We start from the raw sequence: 24939 nt of genomic DNA, 5'->3' as shown, positions 1-24939 counted from the left end.
TAAGCCGTTGAGTGGCGTCGGGTGTCGGGCGTTCGCCCCTCCCTTTGTCCACCTGTTTGATCTTTGGCCGGAAATTGACCTGGTTCGATAGGAGATAGATGCTGCTGTCTTTGCAGTCCACGGAAAGCCGCACGTTGGGCGCCAGATGTGGGATTCTCCTCTTTGAGGGTACCACTTAGAAACACAAAGAGGGTTCCTCGGGTTCGGATAAAGACGTGTTTATTGACTGCAATGCCAGCACGTTTCGCTCTTAGACAATGAAAAGACTGGGCGCAGGCTCAATTGCCAGTATCACCCGGTCGGTTTCCCGCGCTGCCGCATTAGACAGATTCACGGGAAGTCGGAGGCCCACAAAGAAAAACCAAGCTCCGTAGAGCCAGGGCCTCCGCCGACGAGAGCCCCTGGCCCAAACAAAAATTGGCTTGCTCTTTATGTTTATACAGCCTTGATGGAGATGCGCCTCAACGGGTAATCGGTCTCTTAGCTGTAGATGAGAAATTTAGCCAGTGCGGTACAACCGCTAACCTGGGATTTTTAACGTGCATCACGCAGTAGTGATCACACGAACGCGTGCCGGTACGAAACTCATCCAGATCGAAACGGGCGGGGGAGGCGGGGATCGAACCCAGAAGGTTCCCAGCGCAAGCTTTCGCTCCACGCTCCGAGCTGAGACGCGTTAGCCCACTCGGCCACTTCCTCCCCTCGCCCCTGGCCCAGAGAGAGAGAGAGAGAAGTCTTGCAAAGGAGGAAAAACCATCGTTGGAGTTACAGCCATGGGCCGAACGGTCATCGTTGGATTGGGGGGAAGGGAAGGGGATAAAAGCTGATAGAAGAAAAAATTGTGAAAAAAGAGAGAGGGAGGTTGTTTCGCCAAAGCCGACAAGCGGGGCGCGAGGAGCCACAGAAAGTGGCTGGCAGAAAAGGGGGCGGTGCCTTCCACCTTCGGGGCCAGCTTATGTAGCCTCGGAGAATGGACGCGCCCGGTGAGGCCACTAGCAGTCGCGTCCATTATAACTCTCAAGGGTGTGCCGAAGGCGCGTTCACCCAAAATGGGCAAGGGAGAGCCGGCCCCTTCGGGGAATTCGGCCTCGTGGTTCCTTGTATCCGGGTGGCCGACGCCATTGGTGACGACGGCTCCCACGGCCTGCTCGAAGCTAGGCCTGGATAGGGATAGAGGGAACCCCATGGTTCCCACAGGCTGCAGAGAGTCGCTTGCAGTAGCGTGCCCGTGCCGAGGCCCCGCATTGAGTCGGCCGCGTGGTACTGGCGTAGAGCAGCAGGCGGTGGGACTTGGCGGTGGGTGGCCGGCGGTGAGGCGCTTGCCGTGATTGAACTTGCGGTGAGGAGGCGGCGGGGACGTACTCGTGTTGGAGTGTCTGCAGTGAGCTGAGTGCAGAGAGTGGTACGCATTGAGTCGCGTGGTATTACCGCGTTGGGTTGCACGCATTGTGTTGCGTTGGGTTGCACACGGTGGTTTGCTGGATGAGTGGCACGCGGCGAGTTGCGTGGTGTGGCCGCGTTGGGTTGCACGCAGTAAGTTGCGTTGGGTTGCAAGCGGTAATTTGCTTGATTGAGTGGCACGCTGTGAGTTGCGACGCTGGGTGTCTTGCGGTAAACTGCACGCGGAGGGGTGCAGCGTTGAGGGCGTGGCAGGGACGCGGGTAGGTTTCTTCGTTTGTCTTGCGTTATGAAAGAAAGGAGATGGGGCTCACCGGCGGTGATGGTGACGGAGGCGGAATTTCGCTTGAGACGTGGGCCGTGGCGCCGAAAGTTGGGGCAACAATCGGTGACGCGCCCCGCGGACAAGATGGTGGCTGGAGTGGAGCGGACAGTGGCGGTGGCAGAGACCGTCGTTGCAAAGCGCTCGCCGAGCTTCGCATTTCCGTCGAGCGGTACTACCACCGCCATGTCGTGGGCCATGGGCAACAGCCGTCGGCGATGCAGCACTTGAGCCGGGTGAGGTAATCTGACGCTCTCCGGGGCCGCTCGATCGAGCGGAGAAAAGTTCTCTCGGGAGCAGCTGGGTCGGTGCGTGCGTACGTGACCACAGTATCATTGTAATTCTTTCGGCACAAACTTCTTTTCCAAGCCTCTTGAGCAGTTTGATTGGCGCAACCCACTGCATCAATCGCAATGAGTGCCCTACCGGGTGTCCTGGGAAAAGGTAGACACTCGGGCACTTTTTTTTAGAATGTACGTTTTCACTCCGGCAAGAGGTTAAACCGAGCTATTAACACACACTGTATTATATGGATGGCACAACCTTTTTACGGATTGCACGTTTGCAACATGCGAACCGGAAAACAAAGCACCGACCGACAGCCGAGCTCTGACACAGCGGTCGTCTTCTCACTGATTGGATACGAGTGCCAGCTGAACGCCTTGCTTGGGTACATCCGAGTCACTGCCTCCTCACGGCTCACATCACGGGATTCAAACATAAGGGTAGGTGCGTTTTACTTCTAACAGAGGCTAAAAGAGCGAGCTACTGGCTTCCTGAGAGAAAGAACGCAAACTAGAGAGTAAGAAAACGGACGGCAGTTTCTGTGCTCAGTTGCCGCTACGAGTTTAGGTAGTCAGTGCTTGTTAACATTATTCCTTTTTTTTTTTTTTTTCGACGCGCGACATCGGTGTTTGTGCGCAAAATAAAGCTTGAGAACAACTAGGTACATACCTTGCAAGCGAAGGTTTGTTGCTTCGTTCTGTGTATTAAAGCGTCTAAGAATGCGATGCAGCGCTGAGCATACAGCTGGGCGCTGCATTATATTTTGTGCTACCGGTGCCTTTGCCACGAAAGTAGGTCCGATTTGTTTTGAAACACTGTTAGCTCTAAAGTAAAAATTATTGTTGCCTTTTCTTATAACTGGATCAACTATTTTCGGAATAAATGACCAGCTATTGCAAAATGTCAAGGGCTAAAAGCATGCGTAAAAAAAAAGCAAACAAATTAAGCACACGCCCTCTGCTCCGCCTTAAACAATTCGATCTTTTGAACACCTTCACAAAATTCTCTCGTATAAAGTCAAATTCTATGATGTTTAACCTTTGTCGACTCCCATGCTGTGCTATGCTTTCTACCTCGTTATTGAACCTGCAGTGACGTTGCTATACTCCCCTAGCTTGAGAGACAAGAAAACTAAATCCCTAATTTATTGCTGAGCGGCTTAGTTCGAATGAGAATTAAAATAAATCATCACCCCAAAAGGGGCAAGGGATTAACCCTCTGCCTTTGTTTCTCTCTATAGCTTAAGCGCTTGAGTTTCTGCCAATTATAAAACAAAACAAACAAAAAAAAGTGTTTGAAGGTTGATCTCATCTGACATAAGCACTCCAGTGATTCTAATTAACCTGCCAAGTCCGTTATTCACAGGCAAAACTAATTATACAGCTTTTTTGCGTTATATTACGGAGATAACTGTAAGCTCCGCAGTGCACAAAAAAGAAGTAAAATATTTTCATAAATATAAATAGCAAGGACAAAGATTTGATTTTCATATGCGGATATTTGTTTGACAAAGTTTTTTTTTATTACGGCCCAGCTGCAACGGTGCCTCTACGTTAATTATTAACTTCCTTTGTTACTAAGAAATTTCGGTAAAAGTGGCGCGGTGTATTTTTAGCACTAGAACGTAAAACAAATCCTATATTCATTTCATCTGAATATCTCAGTATTATGGCAAGTACAAATAAGTCAACATTTTATTTTCTTAAAAGAGTTTGGAGAGAGTATGGAATCAAAAAAGCTCATCGTTTTTATGCTCGTGAAGCAATACAAGAAATAACATATTCATCACGTTCTCAGCATTTTTTTTAAACTATACTGTCATCTGCAGCAATGAATACGACCAAACATATAAAGGTCTATAGAATGATGTCTATAGGAATGCGCTACGGATACGAAAGCTTTCACTTTTCTACACGTAAGCAGTCTTAAATGCCCTCCTGTAATTTCTTTTGCCGATAGCTAAAAAAAAAAAAAAAAGAAATGCAGGAAGTGGCGAATCTTGAGAACATTACTGTGGCTCCTGAGGCATTGAGATTGAGGCATTAGCCGATCAGAACGTCGAAGGACGAATTGGGAAGCAACACCCTGCGTTCTCTACTCTGGCACTCTGGCAGTCACTGTGGCCAATGTAGTGAGAATTCTTTCAAAGAGACATAGCCGAGTCGAGACACACCGCTCGGAACTTGTCCTTCCGCTCGACGGAGGTCGGGAACTTGAGCTCTGCAGCGAGCCATAGCGTCTCCTTGACCGAGAAGCAGTCCATGTGCAGGTCCGTCTGCGGCACGAAGCAGCTGCGGCTGCCCAGTTCCTCCGCCGATAACTTGGCGCCGTTGACGAGGATCTCGCCGTCGTAGCCCTCTCTGCTGTATGGCAAAGGACGGCGCCTGAGACACCGCTCCGTGTACTAAAGGCACTTCCAAAGGCTCATGTATACCGCCTTGCGTTGCTTACGAAAACCCACTGTATGACGAGTTCAAGCAGCGAGAGGAGGAGCGGTATGGCGCCCCAGTGGTCTCGCACGCTTAGTGGCACCGAGATGTCCACCCCTTTGTTTCGGTGAGACGGCTCGTGGCCGCATAGGGACATGCACTCAAAAGAATTTGTAGTTATTACTTGCCCGCAAAACACTTGGAAGGACCAATCGCTGCAACCTAAGGAGAGAGCTCGGTGAATGACAAGGCGGCAAAGATGTTCAACCCCCCCCCCCCAAATCGAAAAAAGAAAGCCTGCGCTGTGGCATTGAGCGCTCTTTCGTATATTCTAGCGATTGGCACTCCCAAGTGTGTTGCCGGAGGGTGGACGTTCCGAAATCCTTAGAGTGCATCAGCCAATCATCCTTTTCTTTGGTTGAAGTGATTAAGCTAAAACTAATCATTGGTGTTTCAAATGAGTCACCGGGCGGAATGCACGTGCACGCAGGAGTTTCTGAGAATGGAGACACCGCTGTGGCGAGCAGGGCAAAGGGCCTACGATTAGCGCTCGGTCTATATATAGTAACTGAAGTGCTGGGTGTGTCGTAAGGTATTCACACTTCCTGCATCGTGATTTGTTCTTCGGCGTTAATATTGGCCGACGGCGGAATCTCATTGGCTGTGGAGCAGTAATGAGATGCTATTAAGCTTTCAGTGACTATTGGCGCCGTGCGTGTCCAGAAGCACCGCTGTGGTCGGAGTTTGCGATTGGCTATACCGTAGCTTCCTGTATGCTGATAATGCCTACATAATCGCAGGTTCACAGCGAGGTAAATTCTGCCGATCACGACGAGGCAAATGCTTGCCGTGACGTCACGAAGGGAAAGTATAATTGGGCGCCACCCAGACTTGTGCACGCCCCCAAGAAACTAACCAAATACCGTTGCTCGTTACTCGCTCAAAAACTAACTAAATACGTCACTGGTTACCGCTTCTCAAAAGGAACGCGTTCTTTTACCTCGAATGTAACGAGGTGTCTGCGACATTCGACGACGTCCGCACAACTGCGGCATATGTCTGCGCACGCAGTGTGAACGAAACTTCGAGGGACAATGATAACAAACGGCGAGACGACGAGGGTGGTTGTGACGTGAGAGACGGTGGTAACGGCCGGACCGCCGGACGGCATCCAAGAAGCGCGTTGCGCAGGCGCGTTACGCCAATCACGTGGACAACGCTGACCGCTGAGGGGAAACTTTTGTGACGTCACCCGTTACGCTCGCCCGGAAGAAGTAAAAACAAGCAAAAAGGGGCAATTGTGGTCACGTTTAGCTCAATGTCGGCTACTCCCATGCCATAGCCTTGACTGCGCTGTTGGTTGCGTCTCAATTCTTCGCTAGAGTCAGCCGATTTCGGCAATTTGGCGCGTTGCAAAGGTTGTTAAACCGTTTAAGAAACATTTAGACAGAACTAGGTCGTAATATTTAACGTGTGGTCTTCCTAAGTAATACTGAAAAAGACGGATGTTTTTGTTTAACAAAAATGAAGTTTAGTTGTTTTTTACAAGTAATTACAGATGTCTGGGGTGTTGCCAATACCGCGACATTTAAAAACGCAGCTATCGAAGAAACCATTTTTATGAAAACAAAATTTGTAAAGAAAAACAAATGCTGGCAGAAAACCGGATGCTATACCTTTTTTTTTTTTACTTGCGATGATGGCACAGACGTGGTACACGTTTGGTACACAACTGGTACACGTCTTTGTTCGTAGAAATAATATAATCCATGCAGTGTCACTGTCATTAACAGATAAAAATCAGAAACTACATGAACGCTTAACCATGCGTAGGGAACCAACCAACGCACGTTACTTCTAGAGGTTCTCTCACCTTCATGTTCCTTTCAGTTTAAATTCGTGTATTTCTTTAAGTGAATACATTGATCTGTAGCGAAACATCGATGGGGTGGTGTCGGGTGCACGGACATCGAAGGAGCACTCTATTCTAGCACCTTTCGCGTTTTTCTTTCGAATGACAACGGGATGGGCAGCGCCAAGGGAGGGTGTCGGATGGTTTTTTTTTTTTTTTTATTAAGGACCTGCTTGATGGCGTAAACCGACATGATCCTTGCCATCTGCCTTCAAGACGATGGGTGACCGCACGGAGTCTGAAAAGCGTTTGCACGCAAACTAACATACGATGCACTCGGAACGCCAATAATTGGTGTTTTATACCATGTTTAGCCAATGATAATGTGTATCGCATTTCAATGGATGTGCAGTCCAGCGAAAAGCGTCTATCCCCTTCGCTACTAAGGCTGTAAGACTATTGCACTAGCTGCACCTTTGTGTAGACCCACGCTGGCTCAGGCCTGTCCTGCCAGCGAAAGAGCACAGCACAGACCGCCCTTCTCATTCACTTAATAAGAGAAGACCACAGTGTTCGGAGTCTATCGCTGTGCGCTATCTGCTCAGGCACTTTTGAGGGTGTAACACTTTAGCTTCGAGTGACGCGATGCACAAGGATCTGCCTGATGATGTGACGTCCAGGCACTGAATGATGGCGCAGAGCAACAATACCAGAAGCCGCTGAGAATGCTGAGCAGCGTTGACTTTCCAGCGTTGGGAGGTCCGAGGACAGCCACGATGTCTCCTGGCAGCGCAGACCCGGTTAGGTTGCGCAGCACTGTTTTCCGACGGGGCTGCTTGGTCCAGTCGGTCAGTTTTTTCTCGAACAGGCCTACCAAAGAAAGCACAGGTACGCCCTCACACGTTTCCGCACGTATACTGTCCGATGTGCCGGCGCTTCACAATAAAGGGTATTCGCTGTACACCATATTTGAGGGCGAGGTTTAGAGTGCATTCTCGGAACCTCCGACCAACTCTATACTTACGACCACTTCACAGGCGCGGATCCAAGGGGGAAGGGGCTACGGGGGCGGCCGCCCCCCCCCCCCCCCCCAAACTACGTCCGACCCCCTTTTCGGAGGGCAATTTGACATAAATAGACACCCGACCCCCCCCCCCCCCCCCCCCCCCCCCCCCCCCCCCGGGTGGCAGAAGGGAAGGCTCGGTACTCAAGGACGAGGGGTCAAAATAGGGTAAGTCGCAGCCTAGCAGGCACACTTGTACTCTGAACTTGGAGAACCACTTCGTCGAATGGGAGAATAGTATCCTTACAAATTTTTCTGCCCCCCCCCCCCCCTTTCCCAAAACGGAGTTCTGGATCCGCCCCTGCCAATTCATCTGAGCGCTCCCGATGGAAGAGCCTGCTCCCGGCTCAGGGCTAGAGTTCCTGTATAGGCTCCCTACGGTTGCGCATTTGTTTTCCCCGCGCCGCCACGCCGCTATTCGCCGAGATCCATCACGTGAGGAGCAAAGCATCCGTTGGCGTGCAAGAAAGCCGCCTTTACGGTCGCTCCGCCGACGTTTCTCTTGCCCCGGCGTATGTTTCCCTGCTTTCCGCCTCCTTTTCCTCCTCTCCTGTTTTCCATGCGCGGCGGCGCGCGCGGCGCCGCTATTCGCCAAATTTAGTCACGTGAGGAGCAAAGCGTCCAGCTCGTGCGGGAAAGCCGGCGCTACGGCCACGCGCCGAGGCTGAATGCGCAACTCTGCTACCGTAGGTAGCTATACAGGAACTCTACTCAGGGCCGAGTTTTAGCGCCGCCTAGTGAGAGGTGTTCTCACTAGGCGGCACAAAAACTCGGTCCTCCTACCGTGTCGGGTTCTTCTGCTATCCGTGGGTGCGTGCCAGCTTATCGCGCTTTCTGGTTTCAAGCGCGTTCACGCTGTAACCTGTTTTTTCAGCTACGTAAAGGATACTGAAGGAGACCAATTCGTTGATTAATTTGCTTTCTTTTAGTTTTCGGAGCCGACACCAAATGGTATTGGCTGCGCCCGCGCGCCGCCAACAACATAGAGGCAACCCAACGTGGTGCAGCCCGGAAACGACGGAAGAAGAATACCGAGTTCAAGGCCCCGCCACGAGGCGCCGTTGAAACTCGGCCCTCCTAAAGCCCCTTTATGTTTCAAAAGCAAATGCACGAGTCACGTGCAACGTGCAGCCCTTGGGAAGACCATGGCGGCACAGCGCAGCCCTGAGCTAGATTTTAGACGCCATGTTCTTCCCAGAAGTGGCGCGCGGCACGTGTCTCGAGCATTTCCACAACAATGAATGGCGCTACTTTTCCCAAGATAGAGAGGCTTTAGGCCTTCCGCGAGGTGCGTGCTGATGTGTTCCCAGATAAAGCGCCTTCATGTTTCAAAAGTAGCGCAAGGTGCGTAGTTGCACGGGGCAGGTGCAACGTGCAGCCCTTGGGAAGATCATGGCGGCACAGCGCAGCACTGAGCTAGATTTTAGACGCCATGTTCTTCCCAGAAGTGGCGCGCGGCACGTGCTTCGAAAATTTCTACAACAATGAATGGCGCCACTTTTCCCAGGATAGGGCAGCTTTAGTTCCAGATGGAGTGGTCGTAAATATAGATTAGGTCGTGCTCGGAACGAGCTCACATTAATAGACGCTTTCAGCGAGCGCCAGGTTGAGCCGCCATAGCCGACCTTCTCTTGTCTTACCGAGATGCCGAGCCACTGAAGCGGACCTTGACGAGTCTCCAGAAGGGCCTATGCTGGGGAGAAGGACACAGTAACACTTAAAATGGCAATAACCGGTCCTGCTGTTGTTATGGTGAAGTGGAGCGAACGGAATACTAGGGAACAAAAACTGAAGGTCAGTTATGGCGGCGCCCATGCACAGCCGCCTGAAAGCGTCTATTAGCCCCGAGAGCGAGCACAAGCGTCGCTGCGGTCGCCGCGCCCGGATTGGGTGAGGTCTACTGTGATGTCAGGGCGAGTACTCCGCTCCGCGATCTCGCATCGGCTCGCCTCCCAGCACCGGTTTCCTGGTTTGGCGTTGTGTGCCGCAAGCTCTTCGAGGAGCTGGACTTCGTTTACCTGGCGGTATTGACGTGCTTCCGTACATTTTATAAGTTTGCTTGTCCCTTTTACATTTAAAATTGGGTTACAAATCCCGAAAGCTATCGGCGGAGGCAATTCGATGAACCTCCCCGTCCGTCGACGCGACACAAGGCAATCTTGCGAGGGGTCGGTGAAGCGATGGCGCAAGCGTTTCAGACGCTGGAATTCTGTTCCTTGCACGTTCATGATTTAAGACGATATTAGATCCCGCTTTCAAGGCATTTGAAGTGGCATTTATATCATGAGCCTTTGGGTGGTCGGCAAATTAGCTCGCGACCCTGACTCTGCGCTGCCGCTCTACATGCGCTGGTTCGCAGATGTTTTAATGGCCGTGCGTCTGATGATCTTGAAAGTGCTCGTGGAACAGGGTTGTTTTACATAAATGCAGCTTCTTCGCGAATTAATTATATAGTTTATACACGTATGCAGGCATATTTCTTAGACGCTGCACAATCACTGGAAATTAGTTTGTGTGGTAGCAGCAAAAACGGCCGAATTGCCCCCAGTTGTATGTATGATATGTATTGAACTGCCAAACTATGCACGGCAATAGTGCCGTAATATGAAATGTTTATACTTTTTCTTGACATTCTTTATTCCAGCTTATTCCGAAAATACACCGTTTAGTCTGAATTGTCACTTCCAATTAAAAGAGACACTGCTGCAGGTCCCCAAAAGCTTTCTCAGCCTCCAAACTCCCTACAGCTGGACTCTCTGACATCAGAGGAAAACAGGAGTAAAAGCAAGCATTCGAACGTCTGTCCAGTGGTAGACGCAGCACTAGCAGCAGAAAATGTGTAACATGTAAAGGGCGACAGTCTGCGTGAGAAAAGCTTCTGGTATTTTAGCTTCAGGACAATTCGATTTAAGTAAAATCTGAATTTTAGGGCTTAAGGGGCTAATAACGAGCTAGACACCTTCGCTTACGTTTGTTATACATCACTTGAGGGTTGATATAAACAAGTGCACAAATACCACCCGTGTAGTCCATTGAAATACTTTCCGAATCCAGCAAAGGTCAAATGAAAGCAATGTATATAATAAATGTTCCTTGTTTGTATTTTTACTTTTCTCCTGCACTTGGGCTGTCTTACTTGTGATTCTTTCTTGATGGCCCAGACTGTATTTAACATGTTGCTCGCGCAGCATGCAGCTTTTCTGCTTCGGCGATCTTGTTTAAAAACGGGGATACAAAAAAATAATATACATAACCTGCCAATTCATTCAGACCATCAGCAGAATTTATTGTGCGAGATGTAAATCTATAGTGATGCTCCTGCAATTGTGGCCATATTTCTTTATTTTCATATACCAGCTGTGATTCATGCGTTGCCTGCTCTGTCAAGCATGCTTAAAATGTTGGTTGAAGTTTCGCCTGTAGCTACAGGCCATACCTCAATAAAGGGTCATATAAAAATTTACACTTCCTACGAAAAACACGCGAAAAAAAATTAAATAGAAACGAGCGCGCCGACAGCTAGCGTCGTCACAGCCTCCACCGGGCGAGCGGGCCGAGTCGTGGAAAAATTCTCTCCTCGCCGTGACGTCACCCCGGTTCGCCGTAAGGGGGCGCCACGCGAACTTCTCGGGGCTAATAGGCCGCCAAGACCGGCGGTCTTCATGATGAGGAATGCACGTTGAAAAAGAATGGTGGAAGCCCGCCGTCAGCACGCGCTCAGCAGTCGATCACACGGCTACGGCCGCCAGCGAATGCCCCCCCTTATTGTGGAGAAGATTGAACAGTCATGCCTCTAGCAGTACGCTTCAGCTGTGGAAACAGCCCGCATTTTCTTGTTTGTTTATGCTCAGAGGAATCAAAGGTGACGATTCAAAGGCCGATCCTCGTGCGACCAAATCACAGTTCAGAGCGAAGCGCTCCCGCCCAGACCGTGCTAGGCGATGTTTAATTTCTTTGTTATGTGTTAGTAAAGACCGTGCCGTGGGGACGAAAAGCTCGATAAAGCGCCCCCTATAGTTCGATCTCCTGCCCAATAGTGTAACTATTAGCGCCCCTGCCTAGCATGCGCGTTCGTGTAGTGTAAGCATATCGTTAAAGACCACAAGCTCGTGCTTATAGCTTCGGCTTTGCACGCACATACCTTTCATTAGTTCAGCCAGTGAGCTGCATGAGCAGTTTTGTACCTTAAAGGCCGGTTCTCACATGCAGCGAAGCGCTGATGTAGCACTGCTCACTTATCCTCAGCTACTTATTGTTTGCCATGAGCAACAGTTTTGACAGTGCGACACAAAGCTGGTGAACGCTACCGTCAGCACGCGCTCAGCGCGAGGTCAACGCTATGCTTGTAGCGCTCCACTGCATGTGTCAACAGGCATTTGTGGTCATGCTAGAGTGCCTTCATACACACGCTCGCTTTTGCTTGAGTGATGACAACTCAGTCATTTTCCGCCCAATCGTATTTTTTTTTTTTTTTTTTTTGCATTTTGAAGTGCCCGCAATCCGGTGTCACTCAGCTCCAGCGCGCAGCTTTGGCTAATGCATAGACGCCATTTTACCGCCCAAGTCAGGCACCAAGTGCGCGAGAGCGTCACGCGCTGGCACGTTCAAGGCAACAATGGATGTCTTCCCCCTGAGACAGACAGACATGTAGGCACCCCAGGTCATGCCACCTCAGTGTCCAAAAGCGGGTTCACCACTTTTGCAGCTGAAGCTGCCTTACCGTTGGAGTGCCGTAGCCATTGTCTTTTGCGCTGGATGTACAGGGTGTGTTAAAACCATAAGATGCAAAAGGGACAGTTACCAATCACCCATATAGTGAGAAGAAAAGAAAGTGTTCACGCCGAGATCAAGGGAAAAGAAGAAACAAAAGGCTCGGCTGGAACGTGCACGAAATGACGGAATGATGGTGTCGTCACCATGTGAGCGTATTTATTTCCTCTGAGTGTTATTTATCTTTACTTTAGCAATTAAATTTTTAACTATCCGTTGTACGGTGTCGGCTCCCCTTTGTGAACACAACATTTTATTAGTGCCGAAACCCGGTAGAAAAGCCCTGAACGACTTCGAAAGAACGATCTGGAGAACGATGCCGTGATGAATAATTTAAAAAAAAGACTGGGACACAAGTAAATGGACGGTACAAAGTTGCCCTTCCCTGGAAGAGCACGGTGGACTTTGAGGACAACAAGGGGTCGCTATAAAACACCTTCACCAGCTAATCAGTAAGCTACAAAAGTCACCTGGAAGCCTACAGGCGTACGATAACGTCACAAGGGGGGACATGACTAAGGACATGACAGAACATATAGTTCCGAGCGAAAACGAGAAGGAATTACTGACCTATTAGATTGCACACCAAGTTGTGGTTCGAAAATCAAGCAACACTACAAAGCTCCGGGTGGTTTTCAATGCTTCATCAAATGCATACGACGCAAAATCACTCAATCAAAACTTCAAAAGCAGACCTTATTTAACCTCGGACTTCGTGAGCTTCCTGCTTAACTTCAGAACGCACAAAATAGCCCTAGTGGCCGATATGAAGAAAGCGTTTTTACAAATTGAAATTGTCGAAACAGACAGGGATACGATTCGTTTCTTATAGTTTGAAACGGGACTCTGGTGCCTTCTGGATCTTTACCCCTCATTGAATGCTGGAGCATGAAACGAGTTAAATTTGGAACCACGTCAAGCCTTTTCCTGCTTTCTGCAACTATTCAACATAATTTGAAAATTGTAGAACATAAGTATCTAGAGACAGTGAAAACTCTTGAGGAATCGTTTCATGTTGATGACTCGCTAATTGAAGTAGATGAAGAAGCAGCAGCCTTGAAGATTTATACGGACGCCAAGACCATATTTAGCTCTGCTTCCATGACGCTGCAAAAGTGGGTGTCAAACAACAAACATTTGAAGAAGCGTTTCGATCAAGACTATCCTAACCACACGACAGACCTCGGGTACTTTCCTGGGAATTGAAGATGCTGGGACACACATGGGATGCAGACTGCGATAAGCTGACGTTTACGACGAGCCTCAGATCAGAAGACCAAGAAAAAAACACCAAACGAAGCGTCGTGAGAACGACGGTAAGGCTCTACGATCCCCTGGGATGAATATCTCCCTTCACTGTCAGAGCGAGGTCGCTCTTTCAACAACTGTGGAAAAGAAAGGTGGATCGGGACGAGAGCATTCCCGATGATCTGAAAGAAGAATGAATGCAGTGGTGTGCCGACCTCGACGAAGTGAACAAGATGCAAGTGCCACGCTTTTACGGGTTTCTATCGAAGGACCGTTCAGGGAACGTTGCATTACACATCTTTGCTGATGCAAGCACCGTAGCCTACGGTACGGTTGCATACGTCTGTAGTGACGACTCTGAAGGTAACAGCGTATCAACTATTGTGATGAGTAAATGAAGAATAGCACCTGTAAAACCACTAACTTTGGCAAGACTGGAACTGATGGCTTGCCTTGTCGCAGCCAGATTATACAAATTTCTGACACAAAGTTTACATGACGTACCGACGAAAACATAATTGTGGACTGATTCCACTATTGCATGTCACTGGATAGACAATGACGCCGACCGCTTGAAACCGTTTGTTCAAAATCGTGTCATAGAAATACAGTCTTGCCAATAAAATACGTTGGAGACATTGGCCGACAGTGTCGGCTCCCCTCTGTGAACGCAACACAGGGTGCGGCCGTAAGAGCTAACATATTTAGCACGCCTTGTAAAATTCGGATTCCATTCGTACATTCTTGAAATTGCATGGGCACGAAAATTTAGTTCCGCAAGACGTTCTATGTCTATCTTTTTAGAACTCAACTTGGAGGTAGTGGTATATTAAAAACAAAACAAAATCGAAGGACGTGTGTTTTCTGTGTCCTTTACCAGCCACTTTTTAGTCTCCGTCCTGGTTTATGAGCTCGCTCCGGGGTGGCTTGCTGAACGCAAAAGCACTAAGATTCGATAGTAGTGGCTGGAGATGAGCAAGATAATCCCGATAAATAATACTTTTAACGAAATATAGAAACAATTACCACTTGGGAACAAGCTCATAAACAAGTGTGCAGACGACGAACACTAAGTACAAGGCATAGGAAATGCACGGCCGCCCTTTTTGTTCTATTTTTAGTATTTTACCACCTCTGACTTGAGATGTGAAAGAAGATAGGCATACAACTTCTTAAAAAACTACGCTTGCCTGCCCAACAACAGGTGTGTAAATTTGGAGTTTGAATTTTGCAAGACGTGCTAGATATGCTGGTCCTTACGGCTGCACTCTGTACATTGAGGTTTCGAATGCATCGCGCTGCTGCATGCGCAACAAGATTTCTGAAGATGTACACTCCAGAAAAGGGAGATGACAGATCGGAAAGCGTCAAGGTCTTTGTTATAGCAATACATTTTTCTCCGCTGTTTCGTACGCGTGCTGTTTAGTTCAGCTTGCAATGCAGCGTTACTACTGGGCTTATAACTATGAGGCGACAAGTCTGGCTGCTGTAACCTCTGAAAACGGGCAGGGTGCAGGTGACATGTGTCCAGCGGAGGTTGATGCGCACGTCTTCAGAAATGCCGTTGGGTCCGATCGTCCTGGGGGTTCCCTCCTGGGAGCTCTTGGATGCCGGGAACTGCACCTTACGGAGCTGTTCTGGGTCCGAGAATGACGTCAGCGTTCCCTTGTCAGCTGCAGACAATAAGGCGACATTCGGCTGCTCGCTTCCACCCCAAGAGAATTCGTGCACTCGACACTTCAAATTATATTTCACAAGGTGAAGATGACACCCACAAAATCCTTGACTCCCGTAGTAAGGCAAAATTGAAAAATAGTTTTTTTTTGTTAAGACCATTAGGGAAAGGAATGCTCTACCTATACTTCATTTAATCTTAACGGAGCCACGAAACAATTTTTCTATTTTCGCTGAATTCTTCTTAGAATCACTCCGTAACGTTAACAACTGAATAAACTTGCCTTCGTTTTTATTCTTAGGCAATGGCAGTAACCAAAGCAATTCGAAAAATATAAGCATCGTTCATCCCCTGAACTCGGAGCCAGAACAAGCGGCCACGTGGCCCAGTGCATGACCTATGCCCCCAACGTTAATCATAGCCACGCTCTGGGGTTAGAAAAGTAGAAAACACGTGCTGAGCTCCAGGCATTGTTAGAACTCGGCTATTCTCATCACCGCAAGGGTTGGACACGAGCGACCACCTGAATGTCCGCCGAGGCATCGATTGTTAGGAGTCGAAGTCTTGTGCTTACGCAGTTCGCGTGTCCAATCCATGAGCCGCGCTCGACGGTCGTCAGGTGGATGTTTTGAGCCCACAATTACGTCATCAAGTTGTCGGAAGGTAAGACAAACAAATAGCCCCCTTTTATCCTCGCAAGTTCACCGCTACAAGGAAGCTTCTGAACCTGTGGCGGTCTGTGCGAATATACTTGGGCCAGATAGGACCCCCCCCCCCAGTACGCCTCTGCAAAATCTTGAACATTCGAACCCGATATCGCTTCATGACCCCTTTAAGTCCAGAAGCAGTCGTTGCTACGAGCTGATAGAGCCTATCAGGCAGTGTCAATAGCGCACCATCATGACGTTGGTCGTGTTTCTTTCGATGTTCTATTATCTCTGAACCAATCATAAACAGAAAAGAATAATTGACTTGCGCTTTTGACGCTGCTTGATTGGTCCCATTACCTCGTGGTGTCAGTCGCGTCTGTACTGAAACGAAGTATAGTGACATTATTTGTCCCGCAAATGCAGAAACATTGCCCTTTGCGATAACGCCCGATACAGGCACTGCAGGTCGGTATTGAATGAAGCATGGAATAAATGTCTGTGCGTTGACTTTCTTGTGGAACGCGAATGTAGCGAATCAGAGCAAACATGGAAGGATCTCAGCAAATGACAAATCTTAAAGTATGATTGAACTTCGAACTTATAACTTGCGTAGGGACACTGAGCAACTTAGGCATCATGTTCATGATTCCTAGTGATATATTCATGTTCCAGATATGACCATATCTCTAACATCCATACAACTACATACGAGGGTGATTCAATAAATAAGGTGAATATTTTTGTATAAGGACTCCTAATACAGATAGAAGCTTACTTTTTTTTTTCTACGTAGTCTCCCAGCACTGTCACACACTTTTCCCATCTGTGCACAAGCTTCCTTATTCCCTCAGCGTAAAAATCTTTAGACTGATGTCTCAGCCAGTCGCTCACAACACTTTTGACTTCATCGTCACTTTCAAACTTCATGCCTCTCGTGAACGCTTTCAAGGGACCAAACAGGTGAAAGTCCGAAGGGGCAAGGTCTGGGCTATAAGGGGGATGAGGGAGCAGCTCCCAGCCGAGCTCGTTGATGGTCTGCACCGTTAAGGCTGCTGTGTGAGGCCTTGCGTTGTCATGATGCAAGATGACTCCTTTTGACTGATGACCTATGCGTTTGTTCTTCATGTCTTTCTTGACCTGCCTCAGCAGTTCACAGTAGTTGGCACTGTTCACAGTGCTTCCTGTTTCAAGGAATGAAATGGTGATTGGGCCTTGCATATCCCAAAAAACGGTGAGCATCACCTTCCTAGTGGACCGCTGGGACTTGAACTTCTTCTTCACTGGAGAGCCTGCGTGCTCCATGGACTCTCGTTTAGACTCAGGCTCATAGTGCCAAACCCATGTCTCGTCAGATGTGACCACCTTCTGCAGAAACTCATCACCATCCTTCTCATAGCGGGAAAGACACTGTTGGGACAACTCGACCCTCCTCTGTTTGTGCTCCGCAGTAAGCATCTTTGGCACCCACCTGCTGCTGACCTTCGAGTAGCCAAGGTCATCATGGACAATTTTGTGTGCTGTCCCCACAGATAAGCTCAAAGTCCTTGCAATGCCATCCACTGTCACCCTTCTGTCAGACTGAATGAGGTCATTGACTGATTCGATCACCTCAGGAGATCTCACTTCTGTAGGCCTCCCAGGCCTGTCTTCATCCTCAACACTGATCCGTCCTTCTTTAAACAATTTAACCCACTTGTAGACATTTTTCTGGCTGAAACATGCGGCACCATACACAGTTGACATTCTCCTATGAATTTCAACGGGTTTGCACCCTTCAGCAACCAAAAACTTGATAACTGACCGCTGTTCAATCCTGGAGCATGCTTCTTGGTCAGCCATCTTTGTTACTCGGTTAAATTCTCACAGTGTTGTTTGTAATCTGCATAAGAAATTAAATCCACGTGGAAAAGTAGTAAAACAATAAAAATTACTAAAAAGTAAGCTTCTATGTGTATTAGAAGTCCTTATACAAAAAAATTCACCTTATTTATTGAATCACCCTCGTACATTAGTCATGTTACAACGTGAAACATTCTCAAGACCTTGAGAAAATGAAAACGGCAGGGAGGTCTTTTAGTTGCTCCATCTCCAACACGAGCTTTTCACATGCGATCAATGTTTGGCGTCTTGTGAGCTTGAAGCATGAACGCGCAGCCAAAACATGGCGAAAGGCAATGAGTGCATGCTAAGGTCGGACATCCGAAAGAAACACCCATGTTACTCTCCTTCTCAAAGTAATTCACATATTATTTTAACATTAATTCAGGCGTGGTTGTCAAAGTGAACAAAGACAGCTTACCATGGTTCTCAGTTGATGGGCTCGCAAGAACTGTAGGAATTCCCTCCGTTACAGTGATGGTAGGATTCGGCCCTTCGTCTGTGATGACAGGGAAAAAATATAGCGCGTAGAATTGCATTATATGCTGCCGAAACAAAGTTGAACAGCGGTGTCTCCGGTCTCTAAAATTTCTTTCTCAACGTGAAAAGAGAGAGTTCTTTTGTTTTCGGGAATTCATATATAATCACCAGAAATGCTTCCCGGTGCCATGATGGAACCACTTGGATCCTGCTAGGCGGTTACTAGCATAACTAATAAGACGTTCATATTCGCCTCAAAACTTTGCCGAGCGTTCAAGAAGGCTTTACAACTTATGCAGCAAGGCAAACGACGACACCTTATGCTAAAGTCGCCATCAACAATAGGGTATACAGTGACAGGAGTAAAAAGGCGTGGAAGCCCTTCGGTTGTCCTAATTAGACCAATTAGGTCTAACACGCTACGTGCTTGTTTGACCTAATTCATCTAACAAGCAAGTAGCTTTCAGTTGTGGAGATGAAAAGCCTGTCTTTATTCTCCTTTGGCCCTAAGCCCATACATTTCACTGTCATCTTAAGCGCGAATGGGGGACTATGGCGTCAATTTCGTTGCGTGTGCTCACGCACACTGGTGGCTGCTGGCTCGTGGAAAGAACATGCACCCCTTGATATGGACACTAAATATATTGGTTCGGTTTCCCTGTAAACGAGATCTCACGAATATCTGCAGTGGTGACATAAACGAAGGCGAGGCGGTGATTTTGGTGAAATAACATTTTTTTTGCGCATGCTGAAGGTACAGTTTTTACTCCATCATTAACTTGTTGACAACGAGCAAGAGACACCTTTTCCGGTGGCTGTCGTCCGAAGAAGTCAATGCTTAAAGGCCCGTTCATAAAGCCCGTGTTTCACATTACGTTATGTTACGGCAGCTCACGTCTAGAGTCACCGGTGCATCTATACTTTGCACCAAACACAACAACCAGTTCAAAAAGCAACTTAGCACCCGACATTCGAAGTACAGGTATTCCTGTGATCCATAACCATAACGTAACGTAAGGAAACGTAAGTAAACACTGCTTTGTGAATGGAACTTAAAGGAATGCTGAACGAAACATTTCAGTGTCCATAATAAGTTGTGCACGATCTTTACACGAGCCAGCAGCCAATGGTGTGCGCGAGCACACGCAATGAAATCGACGCCACTGTCATCCATTCAGTCTTAAGATGGCAGTGAATTGTGTGGGCTCGGAAGAAAGTGAGTATAAAGACAGGCTTTGCATCTCCAGAGTGGTGTCTGGTGTAAAAGGTAGGCGATCAATTGGTCTAACAAGCACGCATCTATCACCTCTGGAGATGAAAAGCCGGTTTTCATTCTCCTTTTACCCGGAGCCCATGTATTTCACTGTCCTCTTACGCGTGAATGGAGGACTATGACGTTCATTTCGTTGCGCGTGCTCTCGCACACCGGAGGCTGCTGGCCTGTGGAAAGATCGTGCACCACTTAGTATGGACACTAAAATGTTTGGTTCAGTATCCCTTCAACAATCCGTACAAGCGGAACCCCAGAGCGAAAGTTAGCCATAACGGTGGACTCCGGGTGCCATCGATTGGAGCAGCCTGCAGCTACTAATTGATATCGTCGAAATGTCTGTAATCGAGATTCAAAAGTAATATGTGTTCGTACTGTGATCAACGGATCTTAAAGACTACTTCCTCGCATGTTTCTTGTGATCTCTGTCGTCACTGCTTAACGGTATTAGCCGTTAAGAACACCTAAGGACGAATCACGAAGACAGAAGAGTGAAAAGCAGTAAATCACGCTCTACGTTTTTTTTGTTTTTTTTTCTACTCCCAGTGTCAATGCCATTTGGTACAGAAAATAAAAATCATATAGGGCCGAAATGAACGGTGCTAAAGATCCGAGACATCCAAAGACCGTAGTTCAACTAATCTTTTACGAATAACATTTAGCGTAACATTGTTACAGCAGCTGACTGATGCTTAAGAAACGAAGGACGTGGCCTTTTTTGTCTTCGTAATTCGTTCTTGGGCGATCATAGCGGCTGATGCCGCAACCTTATCGTCTGCGAACCAACAATATAAGGTTCGGGACTCGCCGCGCCGTGCGTTTCCTAAACTGTATTGAACCATGGCTAAAAGCGCTAAAAAAGACGTACACAAGATAGAAGACAAACACGGGCGCTACTCACAACTGTATTGGGAAAGGAAGATGGAAGTACACACACACACACATATATATATATATATATATATATATATATATATATATATATATAACGGGCATGGTGGCGGGAGGCCGAAGGCGTGGGTATAAAACTGAGAAGAAAAAAACCCTTAGTGAAAAACAGCAACAACGGACGATTTAATCTTCGACGTTTCGGCCGGAGTCCGGCCTTCGTCAGGAAGACTAACGAAGGCCGGACTCCGGCCGAAACGTCGAAGATTAAATCGTCCGTTGTTGCTGTTTTTCACTAAGGGTTTTTTTCTTCTCAGTTTTATATATATATATATATATATCTGATAGACGTGTTTGTCTTCTATCTTGTGTACGTCTTTTTTAGCGCTTTTAACCATGGTTCAATACTGTCAACACCAACTAGCCCAACAACAAGTTCTTTTACAGTTTCTTAAACTGTCTGTGACTAAATATCGTATACAGTAGCGCTCTTACATCGATTAAAACATCGAACCATCGTACCCTCACAACTTCCTGCATGTATATGTTTTGCCCCACTATGTGCTCAGGTTATCGATAATTTGCTCCTATGGAAAGCGCCCAGCGAACTTCAAGAGGCAGTTGCATACTGCCTCGTTGGCCATACCGAAATTGCATCAGAATGTCACAATTGGAAGATCGCCTTTCTCATGGGCTGAACTGATTATGAAAAGCACGGTGATCGGTGTTCCGAATACACCGTAATATACTGTACACTGCCCATGAGTCGGGAAAAGAAAAAGGCAAATGGGTCCTCGACACTCAATTTCTTCGACCTGCTCAAGGCGATATGTATCCAGGTTGTACATTTTTTTTATATTCACCTGTCATTGTGACCATGAAATGAAGTTGCAAATAATATTGTCGCGGATGGAAAAGGATCGACAAACTGAAAATGAAGGTTTATTCGGAGAACTTGTGCCAGGAGCGAAAGAAAGAAACAAGCATCGAAAAGGCGGGCATCGAGGAATAGGCGTGAAAGCTGGTCTTGGGGGGAGCAACACTGATTTGGCAAGGCCATCTGGGCTCCTTATCTATTAAACTGAATATCTCGAACACCCGGCATAGAATGTTCGAGACTGACACGGCAAGGCTATGTTGGCCTCCATATATTTTACACTCAGCCCCCATATCGAACATTCCTCCCAGAATGTTCGAGCGTCGAGCATCTGAGGTAAGAATGAACGCGAATCTTCTAGAAGTATGAAGTAACGTTCCTTCTCGGCCGTGTGCGCCGCAATATTCGCAGTACATGATTGCTTCGGCTGGCGCGCTGTTTTTCACTGTGGTCCGTTTCAAATTGCAATGTGCAATGAAGGAGTGCGAAAGTCTATATTCCCTGACAGAGTTAGAACGGCATGGGTGCCCTTCATTTGATGCGCTTCCAGCGGGAGCTTTCTCCCTTTGATAAAGCGTCGGCGTTTTATGCGCCCCGAGCGTACACACGCAGCCAAAGTACAACGGAATTCAGCAATGAACTCGTGCCGGAAGCCGGGAATCTGAAAGAAACGCCCTGCCATCCTCATCCCGTCAGCGACTACACCAACGTAGGGCCGAAATCCAGTAAATAGTAGATAGTGTATGCGCATACAATATTTTTATTTTAGTGAATCAGAGAGACTGTTTTTTTTTTTTTTTTTAATACTCGCAACTTTCACGACTTATAGGGGGCGCGCTGGCGCCTATCAAAATGGCTGTCGTGGGAATCATCGTCGCAGAACAGCAGTAGGGGGCGGAATCTGCGACGCGTAACTAATGCTAGTTTTGCTTTATACGAACAGTATTGGAGCATTACTTCATTTGTTCATGTCAGGAAAGTGTAGGCCAGCACCTTTGTTATGAAGCCGATCATCCAGGGGCTATAGGAAGCTCAATTCTTACACCGCAGTACCACCATCGCTGAAAGTTGCGAATGTAGTCGGGTCTTCGTATATAATACACACTCTCGGTGATTGGCTATAAAAATGCAAACATCAGGATTAAACCCTAAACAAATACTTCTCATCTACGTAGGTTCAACGAGTTTAGTTAATCACTCCGCATTGCGAAGTATGCTCAACCAATGATGCGCGGGCAAAATGTCTGACTTGATGGGGTGTATCAGGGTGGGCACTCGGCGATTGGCGAAGTTCGAATACCAATCACCGATCACCAGTGAGTGAGATTTCGGCGATAATCTTTTGGCATGACGTGAAGTTGTGAGAAGCCATGCAAATACATTCTACGCACATGCGTGTGTCCAATCTAAACACTTCTGCGGTCGACATTTTCCAAGCTCCCAGTGAAAACGACGCTAATTGACTCGAAACTGATAGACTCGAAAGATGGACCGCCCGGCAGACACAACATCAAAAACAAAAATGCTTCCATGGATTGTGTCACATGGCTGCTCAAGCAATTGACTCAAAGACATACTTGTTTCGTTACTTGAAGCCTTTTCTGTTGGTTCGTCTGCAAAAATGAACAAACATGAAACTCAAAAAAGCAATTCTGTGCCGTCCGTGACTGCAGTGGCAGATCTGGGTACTGCGGAACGGCGGGACACGGGACTTACCCGACATGTTGGTGCTAGTAATCGCTGTATGTATCTTGCGTGGTGGCCGTTCGTCACGCGCGCCACGTACTTGAGAGCGTTGCACGCGCGGTTCGGGATGGCGGATTTTCTCGAGGCAGCTTCGACGGCTTCGGCTGCCTGGAGTCTTCATTTTCTTTTCTTAAAGAGGGCGAATATACTGTAGACATCGGACGCCGACTCCTTCACACTCTAAGATATGAGTGCGCTTCCACTTACCCACCTGCGATCTACGAAAACAGCTCAGCAAATGATGAGGCGGAACATCCGTTTAGACCTAAAAATGAAGTCTGCGGGCATGACGTAATGCAAAGCGTCGTGCTCGCATTGCGTCATGCCACAGCGCAGGCTTAATTTTGAGGTCTAAACCGATGTCCCGCCTCATCATTCGCTTTTCTGATTTTGTATATCGCAGAGATTGGCTCTTCGAATGTCTTGTGGGTAAGTAGACGCGCAGACATTTCTTAAAGTGCAGATCAAGATATTCCGGGCTTTCTTTGCCGTCGGCATTATGTCCTTACTTCCACGTTTACTTTACACGTACACATGCATATACATATTATCACAGGAAAATATTTTTGTTATACTATAATATACCTTATTCAGATTCGTGCGCCATGTGTCGGACGTTTGCCACCAATTTTCTTCCATACTCTCAAAAACATGGCTACTCATGTTTGAGGTTACAGGCTTGTTGTTGCTGTTGGCATATAGAAGTGTTGACGTATACCGAAGGAGGGTATTGGGCAAGGATCAACGTGTATATGAAAAGTAAGGTTCGTACCTATGCTTGAAATTTAAAAATATCATTTTGTTCAACACTGAAAGACTGTAGCAAGGTAATCGTTTTGTTGCCGTGATGCATGTATGAGTGAGCAAAAAGCGTTGTTTGTGAGCCCAAAGTACGTCGCTCCAAAAGAAAAGATATTTCAGTCGTTAGGGGGAGGTCCAGCATCTAAAAAGAATGCGCCACATATCGGTTGCGCTGGAGCGTAAATTTACGGCAGAATAAAATGTAATGATCTAGAGTTTCACGAGTTTTGCAATATGGTCACAGAGGTGAAGCGGAGAAACCAAATCTGTGGGAATAAAGGCTGAGGTTCGGGACTCTGCATCGTAAACATGTTAGCGCTGTTTCGCATTGTCAGAATTCACAGCAATCAACGTGGAGTGCTGAAAATCAGGAATATTATAAAAAAATTTCATCTTGGTTATAGGTGGTATTCACTGAATGTGCATGTTCGATTTTACCAGGGAGCACCACCGTCGCGCAGCCATCTTGTAGGCCGCGTTTTGCGTGTTTTTGTTTCGGCGGCTTTCGTACGGTGGCCTAAAACCCTTTCAATTTATAATATGCGGCTAAACCACGCCGAAGAAAACGGTCATACGAGAGGCGACTCGCAATGCGGTCTATGCGGGATGAGACGGAGACATCTAAGACGGCGGCCGCGGCCAGCGCACCTAGCGAGCGACGTAATTTGAATATCACCTGTATGTGAGCATGAGGTATCCGCGGACCTGCGCACAGAGCACAAAGTGAAGTAAAGAGAAAGTCTCGATAACAGGACATGCCAACGAATCTCCTGCTAGGTAGTCGGCGGCTTCATTTTCAGGAATACCCATATGGTTAGGTAACCAAGTTACTGTTAAGTTCTGTAATATGTGTCGGCACAAGAGCACAAAACTACTTAAGCTGGAGGTTACCGTCACCTCCAGTGAATTGCAGACAAATTTGCAGTCAGTGAGTATAAGGACCTTTGAAATATTTGATGGTACTTTTCTCAGTGCCAGTACAGCAACGAGAAATTTTCTTTTGTAGATAGGAGTATAGTCAAGGTAAGGGTACAGAAACGCCGTCACCCAGGCTTGGGATGTAGATGCCAACGCCTGATCTCTGATTCGGCACTGACCAATCGGTTGCGATTAGAAGGATGTTTATAAAAGACTGAAAGTAATCTTCAACATCCCAAGGAAAATACAAAGTGTAAAGTGCCTCGAAGTACTGTCAAATATGTCGCCTTCGACAATCATTACTTTCCGTTGTTGCAGCATATATATAGGGCCAGAGTTTTGAAGAGAAAATTGTAAAGGGTGAATTAACGATTGCATATATTTGAAGT

The 24939-nt window shown here is 47.4% G+C and overlaps 1 protein-coding gene across 1 annotated transcript in view; it reads right to left on the bottom strand.

Moving 5' to 3' along the window:
* LOC8051429 (ATP-binding cassette sub-family G member 4-like) overlaps positions 1 to 18109 on the bottom strand; it is a 60284-nt gene extending 42175 nt beyond the window's left edge. Inside the window, exons 1-4 of the mRNA XM_042291641.1 lie at positions 17992 to 18109; positions 14861 to 15040; positions 6997 to 7156; positions 4179 to 4368 (exon numbers count right to left, since the gene is read on the bottom strand). Coding sequence (XP_042147575.1) covers positions 4179 to 4368; positions 6997 to 7156; positions 14861 to 15040; positions 17992 to 18109 — 648 coding nt within the window. The remainder of the gene's footprint in view (positions 1 to 4178; positions 4369 to 6996; positions 7157 to 14860; positions 15041 to 17991) is intronic.
* Positions 18110 to 24939: the final 6830 nt, after the last annotated feature.

Source organism: Ixodes scapularis, unplaced genomic scaffold, assembly GCF_016920785.2.
Source record: "Ixodes scapularis isolate PalLabHiFi unplaced genomic scaffold, ASM1692078v2 PGA_scaffold0__279_contigs__length_252992795, whole genome shotgun sequence".
NCBI lineage: Eukaryota > Metazoa > Arthropoda > Arachnida > Ixodida > Ixodidae > Ixodes > Ixodes scapularis.
This window is presented reverse-complemented; position numbering and strand designations above follow the sequence as displayed.